Source organism: Pseudoliparis swirei, chromosome 2, assembly GCF_029220125.1.
Source record: "Pseudoliparis swirei isolate HS2019 ecotype Mariana Trench chromosome 2, NWPU_hadal_v1, whole genome shotgun sequence".
Lineage (NCBI taxonomy): Eukaryota > Metazoa > Chordata > Actinopteri > Perciformes > Liparidae > Pseudoliparis > Pseudoliparis swirei.
In genome coordinates, this window is record NC_079389.1 from 12,241,968 (window position 1) to 12,259,662 (window position 17,695).

A 17,695-nucleotide genomic window follows, 5' to 3' on the forward strand; every position below is an offset into this window, starting at 1 on the left:
GTCTAATATGTCACGTGACAAGCAAACCGATATATCTGCGTTCCCAAGTTGGTGATGACGCAACAAGGAGTCTCAGAGTTGCTCTCCTGCGTCGGGGTTCAGGAGCAGAAACGAGGTGGGGCGCGAAGAGAAATGCAGATTTTTTTATTTCAAGACCTTTATTGAGAACATTACGGACAAAACTAAGTCATAAATAAAGAGCTGTGCTTTCGTGTAAATGTTTACGTGACGCCGTTAACAGATTACGCTGCGCATGCGCGACGGCCGAGATTCTTGGCGACTTGCCAGGCCTGACCTCCGTGAGTTTGGCGTTTCTGCTGTTGCCCTTCAAAACAAAAGTTCTACATTGAGCTTTATTGAGAGTGGCCTTATCAAGTCTGCAACCCCGTTTTAAAAAGAGGTGTAGTGGAAAGCTCATTGCAGCATATAATAATGATAACACATGATGACTCACATATTTTCACTCATTTAGTTTTGCACGTTATTGTTGTTTTGAAAAGATATGCAGCGTAAAACTCAGTAAAATGTCTTTATTGCCAAATAATTTAACTTATTTTGTCGTAGTTTTTCACAGGTTGAACCTTATTGTTATTATCTTGAGAGGATATTCAGTGAAAAACAGGTTAACTGCAGCCACAATAAACTATTTTTTTGCCAAATATTAGTTCTTTTTTGCACAGACAGAACTGTATTTGTATTCTACAAAAGTTATTGAAAACTTGTATTATTTTTTTGTCTGATGGAGCAAACTGGTTTAATTATAAAATGTGTTAATTAATTCTTATACTGCATTTAATTGTTGAGCGTCTTTAAGCATCTTTAACCCCCCCCAAAAAAGCTGTAAACCTAGGGGAAACACTGCATAGTATTGGTGTACTTTTAGTGACCAAAACAAGATGTATTATTTTACAATCCAAACAGAAATAGTAAATGGCAAATAATATACAGAAGCAAGTGTGAGCCAATCAGTACTACTGATCCTCGCTTAGTATGTGATAGCTTTAGTAGCTTGTGATATAATTGCTTAAAAAAGAACAGTTAATTATTATTCATTTCTCTTAACCCATTTGATATCGAGTCAAGTGAATAAGAAATTAAAAACATACCTTGGAAATTCATTGCTGTCAATTAAAGCAGTGTCCTCCTCTCGGTTTGAGAAAGATCTGAAAGATCCATCGTTGAGTGGAAGTAGCTGAAGATCCTCGAGTTCTCTGTATTTTCCATCACTCAAGACGTATTCCAAAAGACAGAGTTTGTCGTCTTTAGAAATGATGTGCACACTAATCCTTCGGAGAATGTCCCGTAGGAAAGTTGGAGTCACATATGTTAGGGTGTTGGAGTGTGGATAGGCCTCCTTTATAGATCTAGCAACACTACCTGGTAAAGTGACAAGATTCTCTCCACATGAAACCAAAGTCCTTTTAATGGCGGCCAATATATCAGGGCTTGTTGGACCATTACAGGGGGACACAGCTTCTGATGGCGTGATGAACTCTTTTTCATCTTTGGCAAGAGAAAGGACAGCTACATTCTGTCTGAATAAGTGATGAAAAACATCCAGGGCAACGGCATGCCATTTATCTTTGTGCTTTATCTGGGCGATATCTGGCCACAGATCGTACACGGAAGAGACGGGCAGATTAGATTCTTTAGCAAGTTTGATGGCATCTTGAATGATCATGAGGTAGGCTTGTGGGAGCACCTCCTTCATCAGCAATTCATTCCACACAGCATGCTGGTCATGTTTCTGGTCTTCCTCTTGCCACTTGATTTGTCTTCTGTTGTCGGTGAGGCCAAAGCACGCATTGACATAAACTGGGAGTCCGGTCTTGTTGGAGTCATTGTTTGGGAGAGGAAGAAAGCAGCTCAGTCTACTCTCACTACAGTCTCTCTTCTCACCACAAGGGAATGCCAAGTCAACTTGAGGGAAAAAGCTCAACTTTTTTGCAAGTGAATCAAGATGTTCTACATTGCCTTCCTTCATGGTACATGTTGTAACAAGCCACTTTGTTTCTTTTCGGTCCTCTGAGTTCAGTATTATCCATTTGAACCTTGTTGAACCCTCAACGATTGACTCATCTTCAGTCTCCAGAATCACATCTGTGGGGAGTGAGTTCACTTCAAGTCTGGTGGTAACAAGGCCATGTACATCGATATGTTTCAAGGACACAGAGGTCACATTTTTCAGGAACAGAAGGCTCAACTCGGCATCCGCAATGAAGCTATCAAAAAGCTCAACCACCTTGTTAGAGTCATATAGATTATCGGAAATATTCGATGCCTTATTGCGCAAGGGGAACCTGAAAATTGTCCCGTCAAAGTGCTGATCCTCCATGATGACTTTTGACCATTCTTGTGCGCCGACAAGTGAAACTATATCTCGAAAAGGCTGGAACTGGTCATGCATAGTAGTTAGAGCCTCTTGGTGTTCTGCATCATCCAGAGACCACCGAAACCCTGGGTTCCTTTCTCCAAATGTTTGCTCTTGGGGGTCCATCATGGCCAGGTGCTCTGAACTGAATATACTTGGCACATCTGTAAATTAAGTAAAACAGATATTGCCACATTAATTTCCAATGGATGTTTTCTAAAGAAGAACACTGAAACTAAGACTATTTGGTACACAGTGTATCTGTACATAGTTTCACCTGTTATGTGGTAAACAGAGTTGAAGCCGATTCCAAACCTCCCAACTTTGTTTGGGTCATTGCGCTTGACACTCCGCCCAACCCGTTGAATTCCATTCCAGTCATCCTCAGTGAACGCTGCATTGTTGTAGGCGTAGAGAGCAGGACCTTTGCAAAAACAAAAACAAAGGAATTGCTCGGAAGCAAAGTGCTGGTGCAATAATGTAATGCATTTGTGTGTTCACTGATTCTCTCCAGTCTCTCTGTAGACCGTTTCAATGGATATTAATTTCTGGGCAACAGCTCAGGTCCATGTTTACTTTCTGTCAACTGATGCCATTCACAGACACTGCAGCGATGAATTTATAAACAAATGAAGGGTCAGTACATCATTGCGATACCATTCCAATTTTAATATCATAACATGGTGACCACAGTCATGTAAATGTAGAGAAATGTAGAAAAGACTTTCTTACATCGGCTGGATATATATGATTAATCATATTAGACCCTAATGCCATCTCATCAAGTGAAAATGAGAACCATGTTTGTGTTAGGTCGCCAGAAAACTACACTTATTGACGGAAAAAATTATTTAAACATGTTTTTTATATTTGGCAAAACAACCTGGACTATGGGAGGAAACCCAAAGAACAACAATCACATACAAACTCCATAGTTGACATTTGATTACTGGCTCACAATATTTGCTTTTATATTGCTCCTTTTATCAATTTTCTTAATTACATTTTTGTTATAAAATACATCACGACTGTTGTCGATAACCTCCTTAGAGCATGGCTTTCCTCTGAAGATGCTGCATACCTTGGTATTCTCCCAATTCATTGGTCCAAAGGCTCTCAGTTCCATAGCTTCTCTCATCATGGATGAAGACCACTTCTGTGGCTTTAGCATCGTCTGCATTTTGAATCAGCTCCTGTTGCCAGATAAAAACATACAAAAAATAACCATTAGGATCAAATCTAACACACTGTAAAAAAAGATCCTAATTTTACGGTAAATAACTCTAAATATTTACAGTATTTTTCTTTCTTTTTAAATTACATACAAAACTCTGTGAAATTACAGACATTATCTTTAAATTAACAACCCAACTGTTAATTTAAGTTTTATGCTCATAATACAAAATAACATTTTTTTCCCATTTTTGTAAAGAAAAATGACTGTATTATTAATACAGTCTTTTTACCGTTTTCTTAAATGACATACAAATTCATGTAAAACAACAATTATTACCTGTAATTAAATGTGGAGCTCCTTATATGAAGGTTTATGTCCATACTAACAATTTAACGATTTTCTTTGTAATTTTAAGGTAGATCATATTATATTTATATTAATGTGTACTTTTACATTCAAACTCTGTAAATCTGAATCTAAATGTAGCTAACTTTTGTCATTACATTAAACATATTGCATTTTTGAAGAGTACAAAGTAGAAGAAATAATAGGTTTTGATACTTGTTCTTTATAGGAGCATTATAGGGCGACCGTGAGTATTTGTCCAGTGTCGGTGTCCCGGAGCGAGACATCTAACTTCTAACTGTAAGTCGCTTTTGGATAAAAGCGCCAGCTAAATGCATGTAACATGCTTGAAAGTTTCAACCTCAAGAGAGCAGTGCAGCAGAAACTTGCCATATAGGATTTAGTGTCAACTAGAAATAAGACCGTCACAATGGCAATGACCACCACGAGCGGAGTGCGAAGCATCCCAGATAGCAGTTGATCCTATCCGCCTCCTGTCGCACTCGGTTTGGTCATGCCACCGGATCCGCGCACCATCAGACAGCGTTGTGACTGCGGTGGATGCTCCAAGTTGTTGCCCTTCGACTTTTCAAACTGGTATTTTCAAAACTGCAGCTCTTTGCGCCAGAAGTACGAGTTAGGTAAGTGTTGAATTGTGTTGCTACTGTCGAATTATGGCTCGTTTTCTTAAGAGTTCCCTCTTCTTTTGGCTGCCGCTAACATTGCTTTGTGAAGTTTGAGGTATTGTTAGACTTCAACGTAAAAAAGTTATTACCGTAACATCCCGGTTTTAAAAGAAAAAATCGTATTTAATCACACACAGTTGGTGATGGTGTATAAGCTGATGTTGCTACTGCACGTGTCCCCTCTGCCAGGGCTGGTCCAGCTAACTACCAGGTGTGGTTCTCATGGAGCTATCTTCTGCAGCTAGCGCTGAATTGTCAGTGGTTAGGTTACTTAAGCTCCAACCCAAGGGTGCGCGATGGAAGCTGAGCGAGCTAACCGCTAGCCCGCGAGCTAATAACGAGCGCTAGCTCCTGAGCTAATAGCTCTAGCTCGCGAGCTAATAGCGTGCGCCAGCACAGACCTGTTTTAATTTAATTCTGCATGTATTGAGTTCTCAACACGTAACTTAGAATTTGCAATGTCATCCTCACAGTTGTACAGAAGTGACAACACTGTTGATCGCCATCTCTACAATTCAGGTAAGCACACATTCTTTGGAAGGAAATGTTTTCACAGCAACTTAAAGACACATTTGAGAGGGAACCGTATAACCTGTTTAACTTTATAATGACCAGATTTGTATTAATTCATTAAAATACTATCTTAATAGCGTAGTGTTTGTTAGGATCTGTGTGTTTCCTGTTTTATGTTGAAGTCCCTGTCTCGTTTCCTGTTTCCCTGCTCTTCCCTCCCTGTGCTTGTCTGTTTCTTTCCTGATTGTTTCCAGCCACGCCCTGATTGTTTCCACCTGTGTCTCGTTCCCCTGTGTATTTAATCTGTGTCCTTCTGTTTGTCTGGTGTCAGATCGTCTTTTTTCGTTCCCGTGTGGTGTTGTCTGTGTTCCTGTACTGAGAATAAACTCAGTTTTTCGTGAAACTCCTGCTGCGTTTGGGTCCTCCACACCACGCATCCGTAACAGTGTTTTTATAAAAATGACTTGACATGCTATATAAGCACTACAAATTAATACAATTGAGAACAAATAGATATTGTATATTTCCTGAAAGAAAAGATGCATTTCAAACATTGTTTGTATTTTGGTTTGTTTTAGATAAAATGAACAGAAAGAATGGGCCTGTCTCCAGCTCCACCATTAGACGGAGGGTCCGTCAAGATGTTTTGACTACATCACTGTGATTGATGGGAAACTGAATACAACTTTGACTGTTAAGTAAAGTTTCTTCTCTTCAATGTGTATAACACGCCTATTATTGCCGTTTAATCTCTTTTTTTTACGGTATACCTCGTGTTTTCAAACACAAATTTTCATACTCCTGGTTATAAAGAACTTTAATAGTTGCAAAATATTATTTTTTTCAAAGTTCTTGGAACAGAAGGTTATATTTCTGTGACAAGTGACACTGTTTGTTTCTTTCCTCTGTAATTCAGGATGTTCCACTTCATAGAATTGTTGACTAACAAAACGGTAGCAGTAATGCCACAAAGCTATACCAGCTTTGTGGCACTACTGCTACCGTTTTGGCCGAATTATCCGAGGGACGAAAGGGTGGACAAGGCTGTCAGAAGCGCCGAACAACCTGGACCAGACGGACAGACACGTGACGTCAGAGTAATTAGATCATGCGGTATTATATTAATATTGTATTAATTGGCCGTTTTAAACGGATATAAAAAATCACTTTGTTATATATGTTGGGGGAAACAACATTTTAATCACATTGTTCTGTTTATAATTCTGTACTTTTTCATTGTGTTTATGTGACTTAATTTTTAGATCATTACTTGGTGGAAATATATGTCTTGCGACACATCAGATCTCCAGTCAGAAGAGGAGGCAATTCCTAAAAAGAGGAAGCCAATGCCGGTGTGAGTAAATATGTATACATTTTATTCTTTAGAACACTTTTACCTTAATAAAATAAAGCGTCTGTCATTCATTTGTATAGTATGACCAATTAGTTTTCTATCTCTTTCTAGCCATTTCTATGGAGACTCGGATGGAGACAGTGAAAATGAAAATTCCCCCCACAAAACAGGGGTCCAACCACTAGCGGGACAGTTGTCCCTCCAATCATTGCCTCCTCCTAACTATTCCATGTACTCCATCACCAGCAGGACAGCGAACACGCCAGGGGGACACGCCCACCTGGCGAGGGGCGTGGTGTGGTTCAGACACCATTGCCTGCTGTGGTGAGCAACACCTCAAACGGCTATGGGATTCAAATTGAACCTTTTAATCATTTAATTTTTTTTAAATGTTAACAATTGTTAATTGGATACAAGACATGCAATACACACTGTCACATTGAATCCAAGTGAATATGATTATTATGATTGTATAAAACTTGATATTTCCATATTTTATGTAAAATCTCTTAATCGTTACATTTTTTAACTGTTTTTCGAATGGTTTTTTTATATAGCTGTTCCAGTTCAAATCCTAGGCATGCTGGAGACAATTACAGAGGTGAGAGACCCGTTTCCGTGTACCACAATGGAGGAAGTGGACCTTTTTGAGCAACGGCTCAAAGATCCCGTCAACATTCTAATGAGTGGTGAGTTTTTTTGTTTTAAGAATCTCACGCAAAGCTGATTAAAATCTATTGTATGTAATTAACACTAGACAATACCATGTTTGATGGAAATGTTTTTTCAAACATTCTGTAAAGTATCAAATATTAATCGTACTTTTTCGATCCATTTTCGATTTCCTCCCTGGCAACGATCGGACGACATGATGCCAAACGTGGAACATCCCCGAATGAATGGGAAAAAATTATTCAGTCAAATGACATCTAAGACTTTGCTCCTGCGTAAGTAACTCATATTTAATGAAAACAATTTGGATTCACCCAGAGGTCTTGAGTAGTGTTCAAACTTACGAATAACCATCTTTCCCAGATCTTTCTTAACGGTGCTAAATAAAATGTTTGAATTGCAACTTTATTCTCTACTTGGGTAAATGTTACTCGACTATATCTTTACATAATAGTTATATGATATATTGGCTCTAAATATAGCATAGCACACCTTAAGTGCCAGACAGCTACTAGATTTTAGACTGCATTTCTGCTCTATGTTGCACTGAGGATTCATGAGATTTTGTATCTGCGTGTGTGATTACAGATGCCGTCAGAAAGAATCATGCCACACATGCATCCACTGATGAACAGATTCTAAAGCATGCCATTAGGTGGTTCAACCTGGCAGCAAACCGGGTAGCTCCAGGAGGCGTGCTACTGTCGACATCCCCCACACTGAACAGAATTAAAAATATATATTTATATTTTTATATATAATATATATTTATATTTTTATATATATATATATACACACACACCAGTTCTCAGTTGGAAGTTCCACCATTCACTTGAGGCCACTGCGTCCTATTCTCCGGGAGAATTGTGGTATTTGGGTTAGGTGGTCGGTATGTATGGTTGCATTAGTTGGAGCTCTTGTGTTCTAATGTGAGCTATAGTTTTTACTTTATACGTATGTATATATAATGTCTAGAAATAATTATAAATAAATACGATGCATACATGTACAAGAAATAATTTGATGTCCTTTTAATAAACTGTTTTTGATATTATTTCCGATTGCATTTCTTTTTTCCCCATTGATGCATATTAAATATATGTCGGTATGTAAAGTAATTGATCCGGGCCAAATGAGCTGCTTTATGGAAGGATCCAAATGGAATGAATATGGGTGCATACGGCTGTACATCTAGCCACTGATCCGGAGCCTATGACGCATCCGAGGAGTCAGTTTGCTATCTGTGATATTAATTGTGTTACATTGAACTGGAATAGGCCTTTACTGTTCAAAATATTGAAAATGACAATGCTATTAAAAACATTTGATTTCCACATTCCAAGTTGTGCAAGTAAAAATAGAGGTGAGTTTGGCCTGTATTATAGAGATTTATGCCCACATGGACACTTCCAGGCGGTTAAATTAACTGGGTTTGCCCTAACGACGGAGGCCCAATTCTGCCATAGTTGCTTGCTACTTTGGGCGTCCTTTAGCCGGCAAAAGACAGTAACCTTTGCCCATGTGATTGAGGCCCAGTGCTGCTATAGTGCATGCCGTCTTGGGCATCCACACAACGGTGAAAGAGGGGGAGTTTAGCCCTAAGAAAGTAGGCCTTGTGCTGCTGCAGTGCATGCTGTCTTGGGCATGCGTAATTCAGCCAAAGACTGCATTTAGCCGGGGGAATTGAGGACAGCAGTTTCTTTATCCGAGAAACAGCGTTGTTGGCTGCCTTTAATTCAACCTTTTCAGCCTGGACGCAGAGCTCAAGTAGTCTTGAATGTGCCTCCAAAAATGTATGGTATTTACGGGGTTAAATCAGCCTTTTCATCGTTTTGACGCAAATTGGCAGAGATCCCGAAGTTATACTCAGCCAATTTAGCCTGGAGATGATGCTGTAGTGCATTATCAAACTGCACAATTACTGTTGAATCTACCTTGCTTCCATAGACAACTAACATACTTTAAAGACATTCACTGTCTACAGTGAGCAGTTGAACAATTAAAATGTACATTGTCCCATATAAAGGATGGCTAATGGCCTAACTACTTTGGCCAACACCTTGGATCTGCTGGATTTGAGCTATGCAGAAGAATAAAGACAAGAAGAGGGGGAAATGGCTTCGCAATGGATTGACTTGCTACATGCGGTTAAAAGTTTGAAAACATGTTGCAACCTGTATGGGATAATGGCCATGTTGGCAAATGAGTGTTGCTGTGGGCAAAGGCTGAACTCTAAACCAACCTGCCGCATAACACTGCAACACAGTTCGGGGAAAATGACATTGTCATGTTTGCACAGTTGGCATTTTGGTGGTTCTAAAGGAAAGGTCAGGGATTTGTTAAAATGCAAGAGGGTCATACTATGGGCCATCTGAATGTAAATAGAATGTCACCATGATATCAATCCAGCGATAAGCAATATATGCAGTGATTATTGTTGATTGTTCCATCTCAATTGCCGTCATCAGTCCTCATTTGGGTTATTGTGCAGGGAATGGCACTAAAACTTTTTAAAATATTTGGGTGCTTCATTTTCTTTAATTAAAGAACCACTAAACACTGGGCCTCTACTTGTGTGTTCTTGTGTTGAGGCTAACCGGGGAAATAATAGTAATAATACAAATAATAATCTACCACTTCTGAGTAGACTCAATGTAGAGGAAACGCTTCATATGGATCAATGTGTTGGAGTTCTGTTGACTGTAGACTAGTAAGTATACTACAAAGGAATTGAATGACCAACCGTCGCCCCTCTCAGCCGGCCTTAAAAACATACTAAGTGTGGAAATATATATATATATAGCCTACCATGTGTCTATGTGTGTTTGTGTTAACCTATAGGTATTATTACAACTTTACCATATAGTATTTCATTTGTATTCATACACTGCAATGGAAAGAGTTAATTGAATATACCAGCCTATAAATACAACTAAATACAGACATTTCTTTAGTTTCTTTCAAAACAAGTCATCTTTTTCTATATTTGTTATGTTACCACGCTAAAACCATTGCTATTGGCTGTCTCCCATCGTTGCTTTGAACATGATTGGATAATCTGCCTGTCACTCAGAGAACTGGCCAATGAGAACTGTCCGCCTCGGATTTGAAATTACGTCTGTTTGAGCGGGAAGCCGCAGCGGGGCAGGCGCTACTCGGCAGGTCTGCTAGTGTCTGCTGTTGACCTACCTGCATTATTACCTGAAGTATTTTACATATGCCTGCGATTTTAACTTGTGGGATGTCAACGGAGAAAGAAAGACTGGGACACAGAGGAAGGATCATACGGGATGTGGTGACCAGCAAAATTACGTGAATTGATATCCTGCAAAATTATTGAAGATATCAGGTAAGAAAACATTTTCACTGTTACTTTCTGAAACAACCTAATGTAATTTTCTGTTTAGCATAGTTTAAACATATTTCATTTAGACATATGGAAACAAATTAATCATTTTATATGTTTAAAAGTAATGTTATTACATTAAAATCAGTTAATTAGTGTGTTTAATACAGTTCATAATGGATTAAATAATGCTATAGGTGGATAAACGGACTGTTACAAAGAGTTTGGTTAGCTAGTTAAGTAAACTAGCTTCAGGTAACGTTAGCTTGTTGGCATGATTCTGTCTCACAACCAGAAAAACATACTTGAATGTGGTTTAGTGTGGGTGACATGGATATAATTGACAGTATTCTTCACTTTTTCGAACCGTACTGCACACAGCACTGGACCCTGAGCAGTGCATGGCCTGCAAGATCATGAGAAGGCTGAAGAACCAGGAGTGACAAGATACCACTGGATGGTGGGGCACATAATTCCACTCAGGGACAGGTAAGCAAACAGACAAGACATAGAGAGAGATAGGATTTGTTCTTACAAAAAACAATATAAAACAGCAAACATGTGCATTTAAACAGAAACAATACACACATACATACTGTAAAAATGTGTTGTGTTCATTTAAGAAGCCTGCTCAAAACAAATGCATGCATGAGTTACTCTAAGTCAGACTGGGAAATAAAGCCTCTAATTTTGTAAATGTTTCTGAGTTGGAAAAAGGCACCTTGGTGATGCTGGTGATATGATTCTTAAAATTGAGTTCACCTTCCATGGTCACTTATAGGTTTGTGATTTGTTTTTAGTGATCTGAAAATGTCTGTTTACCAACGGTCCCCATCCAACCTGACAGAGCGTGTGAGGATCTGCAGAAAAGAATGGCAGAACATCCCCAAATCCAGGTGTGTAAAGCTTGTCGCGTTTTATCGAAGAGACGAGGCTTTAACCGTGCCAAAGGTGCATTAACTAAGTACCAAGTAAAGGGTCTGAATACGTATGTCAATGTGATAATCCAGTTTTCTCTTTTTTATTACAGGGTATTGAGTGTAGATTGATGAGGTAAAAATTAATTCAAATGATTCTATCATAAGGTTGCAACATAACAAAATGGGGAAAAAGTCTGAATACTTTCTGCATGCACGAAATATGTGGTGGCAGTTTTTTTCTGATTCATTTTCACATTACCCTTTTCAACACTGATAATAGCTAATTACACGAAACTTTCTTATATTTTTCAGCTCAATAAGGATTGGAACAACATTGACGGGGGGAAACACCCAAAGTCCATCACTCGTAAGTATCCACTGCAGCATATATAAAAGATATTAGTCCATTTGAACCACTATTGCAAAACCTTACATTGTGATTAATATTAGATATGATTTCTCAAGTACTTTAATGATCTGAGCAAAGCACTTTTTTAAGACAGTTCTTCCACTGGCCATAAAAAACTGAGGAGCTTTTCCTTCGGCCTTCTTTTGAGTTGTACGGTGGCCCTGAGAGGTCAGGGCACTGCAACTTAATAAAACATGCTAATAGACAAACCACAAGCAAATTAAGAAAACAACTTCATCAAATTGACAGCACATGTGCAGCATTTAGAAAAAGCGCTGCAAATTCAGACGACACAACACGGTACAGAAAAGCGCTGCAAATTAAGAAAAAGTGTTTCAAGAGGACACTAAATCGTGATGAACACAGCTTGGACAGGCTTGCTGTTGCTATGGTTTGTGACTCATGAAGTTATTGAAATCGGGTATTGTATCATCTGTTTACGTTGTGGACCTACAATATGCTACTGCTCTACTCACCAGAAAGTGAGCTGCATGCACCTCGCAGGACCTTGCAGAGCGGAAAAGCTGAATTATATCAGTCATTCTGATTATTTCTGAGGAGATTTGACAGATTTTAAACTGTACTATCCGGTTTAACAGTGTGGACAGACAGCCTGTAGCCTGCATCATATTCATGTAGGCATTATTAGACAAAAAAAATATACAGACGTATAGTCTACAGTAAGCCAAGCATTCCCATGAGACTTCTTTCCTTGAAAAATCCCCAAACAGACCACTATTACCTTACCTGAAATAAACATACCTCGTACTACTATCACCACCATAAAGTTATTGCTTATATGGTTATTATGCAAGCTACAGTTAACGTAACTTTTTCAATTTTGAAGATGAGGTCATATGAGATTGAATTCTGCTTTTCGCTCTGCAAAGTCCTATGAGTTGCGTGCAGCGGTCACTTTACGTGCAGAGTAAAGCAGCAGCAAAAGTCAGTTCCCAACATAAACAGATGGTATACGGAGCCGACGTCACTTCAATAACTTCACGAGTCTCAAACTAGCAGCAACAAACATGTTCAAACCGTGCTCAGCACCATTGTCCTTTGGAAACACTTCTGTTTTCTGTATTTGCGGCATGTTTTCTAAATACTGGACATGTGTTGTCAAATTGCTAAAGTTTAATCTTAACTTGCCTGTGTTTTGTCTTTTTGCATGTGTTTTCTTAAGTGGCAGTGTGTTGATCTCTCAGGGCCACCGTAGAGTTAGCATACTTTTCAAAGACATGTCGTCATCATTATCATCATCTACCCTTTTTTTATTTCTAAAGGGGCATTGAGGAAAAGACCCTCAGACATGTCACAATATAATTATCGGTGGTTGGTTTGATCTAGATGTATCAATTAGCTTCCTTTTTTTGGTTTGGCTACAAGTGTGTTTACCTTGCTATGATACATCTGTGAAACGTGCCCATTGTTGTGAATCCACGTCTTTCTTCTTTTCGTGATTCACATGTTTCTGATGGAAGTGCTAAGACATGCACTGCGTGCAGCTTTAAATAGGTAATAATTTAATTACTATCATTCTCAAAGCTGACTGTTCAGATTGACAGAATGTCAATTGGTACAGACAATTTCAAAATAGTTAGTTTAAGTTTGTTTAAAGGAATGGGAAGAAATGAAAGCCAACTTTCTCAGGACTTTCCAGTGAATTTGTTTGTCCTTCTTCCCTTTTTTCCCCCAGATGCACCGAGGATCTGGCTGATTACTGGAAATTTGGAAGATTGTTCTTTATCTGCACTGTCACTTCTGGTAAATATTTATGAAGAAGAAATATACTTTATTAATCCCCAAGGGGAAATTAGTTCTCTGCATTTAACCCATCCTTAGTTATTAAGGAGCAGTGGGCTGCAGTGATGCGACCAGGAAGCAACTGGGGGTTCAGTGCCTTGCTCAAGGACACTTCGACTTGCAACTAATGGGGAGAGCCGGGATCGAACCGACAACCTTGGGGTTGCAGGACGGCCCCCTTACCCCACTGAGCTACAGCCGCCCACAATTATGGACCTTTTGTGGTATGTTTTGCTTTCACTTATCAACTGATAGTGAATAATTGGTTGATTTTGAAAATGTACATTAAATAAAATGTTTTAAAATCAATATTGGTGTGTACTTTATATGTAATTCAGTTTCTAACCCCTACTTTAATTGAAACATTGAATGCTTTGTAGATGTTTCAATGTATTTAGATTTTTCACAGTAATCTCAAAAGCTTATATTTCATAATAATTGAACACTTGTAATAGTACAGGAGAAATCTGTAAAATCACAGTATTTCACTGCAAAACCTTTATAAATATCATTTTATTGAAGGTGTTTGATTGTAATAATATAGGAAAAATCTAAAATCACAGTATTTCACTGCAGAACCTTTAGAAATATCACTATTGAAGGTGTTTGATTGTAATAATATCGGAAAAATCTGTAAAATCACAGTATTTCACTGCAGAACCTTTACAGGGTGTCCGCGGGTCCTTAAAAAGTCTTAAAAAGTCTTAAATTGCTTTTCCTAAAAATAAGGCCTTAAAAAGTCTTAAATTGTCTTAAATTCAGATTGGATTGGTCTTAAATTTTTTGGGTGTCATGTCCAGGGGTTTTCCTGGGTCAAAATGGGTCTTCGGTGCTCCCAAAAAATATGTTGGCGCGCTGCCACGCACCGCCTATTCGTGCAGGTCGGGCTGTTGAGTGATCAGCAGCTGTCCGCTCGGTCCATTCGCGCACCTCACAGTTGCGTATTGATCAGACAAGAAGACACGCTTATCAACTCCAGTGTTTCCCCTATAACAGGGTGAAATCCCCCCCCGCAAACAATTCTCGGCTCGCGACAGAGCGATGGGCGCGCCGGCATCGAAGCTCTGCCGTGATGCGCGCACACAGGTGAGCACCGCGTATTCGGTCCTATCAATCCCCTACAACGTGAAGCATCGGCTACTTTAGAAAACATGGCAGGATGCAAGTTCAACAACGGCTTGAAAAGAACGAATGTTTCTGGTCACGGTTGGTGAAATGCTTCTGAAGCTGCGTTATGTGTCGGGAGACTTTCCAGCGGTGGAATCTCACGAGCAGAGCAAGAAGCACAGAGACTAGCGAAGGCCGCCAGCAGCCCGCGGGGCTAGCTCCTGCTCCGCCGCGAGCTCCTGCTCCGCCGCCCGCAACGACGTCAACTACAACGCTGGAGGTCACCGGAGGAAATCCAGCGCTTTGCAACAAAGAGCTCATCACCGAAGTCCAACGCTGCAGTGCGTTCTTCATTCTGTTCCACGAGACTCTGGACCAGACCACCGCGAGCAGACAGCTGGACTTCATGTGCGTTATTGGTGAAATGACCAGGTCCCGTCAGGATCCTGTGGAGCTCATGGGCCATGACACCAGGACCTACTTCAGCATCTCAAAGTAAGTAACATAAATATATGTATTAACTAACCTCATGTATATGAGTGTGTTTCATATAGTTAAGCTTTACTCATGTGTCAAGTTAATAACAGTTATGCATAGGCGCACTACACATTAATTAGACTAATACAAAATAGTTTTAGAATGGTAGTAAGTAGAGTGGTGTTTACCTGTCAATATGTCTACATAGTGTTCACTAGGCTCAAGGGATGGCTCGCGTTGCTTAATTTGTAAAAATAGTATTCATTCCTATTTATCCAGTCTGACATTAATCTGAAGTGGTGTCATAAGAGATGTGGTGACTGTTGTTTGGCTAATGTCTGCCTTTTTTCTTTCTTTTTTCCAGGAGAATGGACCAAATGTCAACTGGAAGTTTTTATATTAATACAGTTTGAAAAAGATTGTTTTCCTAGTATATTCACAAAAGCTCAGGAGTAGACATGAACCTGTGCACAAACATCCATCACATAGAGACATGAGAACTCACACTCACTCACCCACACACACATACATTCTATTATGTAAATGAATTTGCATTTTAAAAGCAGCTGGAAATGTTATTTGTTTTATGGATTTTTTTTGTTCAAAAGGAACTATGTTGCATGTATTTTTTTTTTATATATTTACTTAATTTTAGAGACATTTGTTCATGGGACTTAAATGTTCTGAAAATGTATTAATAAATATAATTTACAACAGCAATGACATTTGTGTTATCCTTTTGCATTACACCATACTGTTAATTTTGAACAGACATCAGTGTGTTTACTTTGAATTAATTAATTTAGATTAATGTATATTTCCATCGTAAATTAGGTCTTAAATTTTATTTAGACGTGGTCTTAAAAAGTCTTAAAAAGTCTTAAATTTCACTGGTTTATTCCTGTAGACACCCTGCTTTAGAAATATCACTTTATTGAAGGTGTTTGATTGTAATAATATAGGAAAAATCTGTAAAATCACAGTATTTCACTGCAGAACCTTTAGAAATATCACTTTATTGAAGGTGTTTGATTGTAATAATATAGGAAAAATGTAAAATCACAGTATTTCACTGCAGAACCTTTAGAAATATCACTTTATTGAAGGCGTTTGACTGTAATAATATAGGAAAAATCTGTAAAATTACAGTATTTCACTGCAGAACCTTTAGAAATATCACTTTATTGAAGGCGTTTGACTAATAATATAGGAAAAATCTGTAGAATTACAGTATTTCACTGCAGAACCTTTAGAAATATCACTTTATTGAAGGTGTTTGATTGTAATAATACATTCAAAATCTGTAAAATTACAGTATTTCACTGCAGAAGCTTTAGAAATATGACTTTATTGAAGGTATTTGACTGTAATAATATAGGCAAAATCTGTAAAATTACAGTATTTCACTGCAGAAGCTTTAGAAATATCACTTTATTGAAGGTATTTGACTGTAATAATAAAGGAAAAATCTGTAAAATAACAGTATTTCACTGCAGAACCTATAGAAATATCACTTTAATTAAGGTGTTTGATTGTAATATTACAGGAAAAATCTGTAAAAAAACAGTATTTCACTGCAAAATCTTTAATGAAAATTACTGTAAATTTATGGTTTTCGTCCTTTATTTGAAGTAAGGTATTTTACCTTAAATTTACGGTTTTTGTTTGGCAGCCGTAGCTGCCACTCATTTGACCTTCTTTTTACGGGTTTTTTTCTTACAGTGCACTTAAGGATTGCCACGTTCCTCTGCACAACTGCCACTGTGCCAAGATCCAAATCTGGGCAACACAAGAGTAGTTAGAGCTCCATCCCAACCTTAGTCAAACTACACAGGTGTTTTCACTGGAAGTATGTTTCCTAATTAGACCTTTGTGGGCGTGCGGAGTGCGACTTTAAAAGTGAGAAATTGATGGGACTATAAATAGAACATTTTACCAGTTGATTTATTACACCCACCAAGGCTAAATCTAAAGAAAAATCAAATTTAATGGCTCTTATGTGGTTTATCATGTTCAGTTTTGTTGACATTGCCTTTGGTATTTTTTAAGGTGTAGTTTGCAGTGTTGTTGAATAATTGTACAATACTTCCGTTTACCCCCCACTGGTTAATGGAACTGGTATCAGTGAATAGTCAAATGAAAACAAGAAGCAATACAATGGCATCATGTATTGATAAAGGTTTATCCAGTGCCTTTATTATTTTTATTTTTTGACCAAGACACCAATTGTCGGAATAAAATAGATGTTACTGATATTCTAAATGATAGCTGAATTTCATTTAGCTGCTGCGGTTTTGGGGTCCTAGTATTGTGCGTGTTGGAGCACGGTCACACTGTTTTGGCTTACGTGGAAACTTGAATAGATTCATTAATGTCATTATATTTTTACACCTATGTGTTTCTACGACAACAAATACTAATATATGCTCTGAAAAAGACTTACAGGAGCCTGTTTTCCATCAAATTACCAATATCATGGGGTAGAAAAATAAATTAACCATTTTCTTTCAATTAC

General features: G+C 38.4%; 1 protein-coding gene and 2 long non-coding RNA genes across 11 annotated transcripts in view; 2 read left to right on the forward strand and 1 right to left on the reverse strand.

Moving 5' to 3' along the window:
* Window positions 1-17,695, reverse strand: part of LOC130202335 (sacsin-like) — a 105,518-nt gene that overhangs the window by 12,391 nt on the left and 75,432 nt on the right. The window contains 3 exon segments of the mRNA XM_056427804.1: window positions 1,107-2,535; window positions 2,649-2,795; window positions 3,453-3,564. Of these exon segments, the coding sequence (XP_056283779.1) occupies window positions 1,107-2,535; window positions 2,649-2,795; window positions 3,453-3,564 (1,688 nt within the window).
* On the forward strand, window positions 4,096-7,793 carry LOC130202342 (uncharacterized). 7 transcript variants are annotated; one of them, XR_008833344.1, is made up of 8 exons: window positions 4,096-4,534; window positions 4,717-4,790; window positions 5,053-5,098; window positions 5,671-5,785; window positions 6,009-6,446; window positions 6,558-6,770; window positions 7,004-7,393; window positions 7,707-7,793. It is a non-coding gene; the product is annotated as an uncharacterized LOC130202342 (long non-coding RNA). The 7 variants fall into 7 exon arrangements; XR_008833337.1 differs by having other exon boundaries at window positions 5,053-5,785; XR_008833339.1 differs by lacking the exon at window positions 4,717-4,790 and having other exon boundaries at window positions 5,030-5,098.
* Window positions 10,416-13,907, forward strand: LOC130202355 (uncharacterized). Of its 3 annotated transcripts, XR_008833348.1 has the most exons (7): window positions 10,416-10,467; window positions 10,846-10,953; window positions 11,265-11,360; window positions 11,495-11,517; window positions 11,697-11,751; window positions 13,490-13,557; window positions 13,636-13,907. It is a non-coding gene; the product is annotated as an uncharacterized LOC130202355 (long non-coding RNA). The 3 variants fall into 3 exon arrangements; XR_008833346.1 differs by having other exon boundaries at window positions 13,490-13,907; XR_008833350.1 differs by lacking the exon at window positions 10,846-10,953 and having other exon boundaries at window positions 10,429-10,467; window positions 13,490-13,907.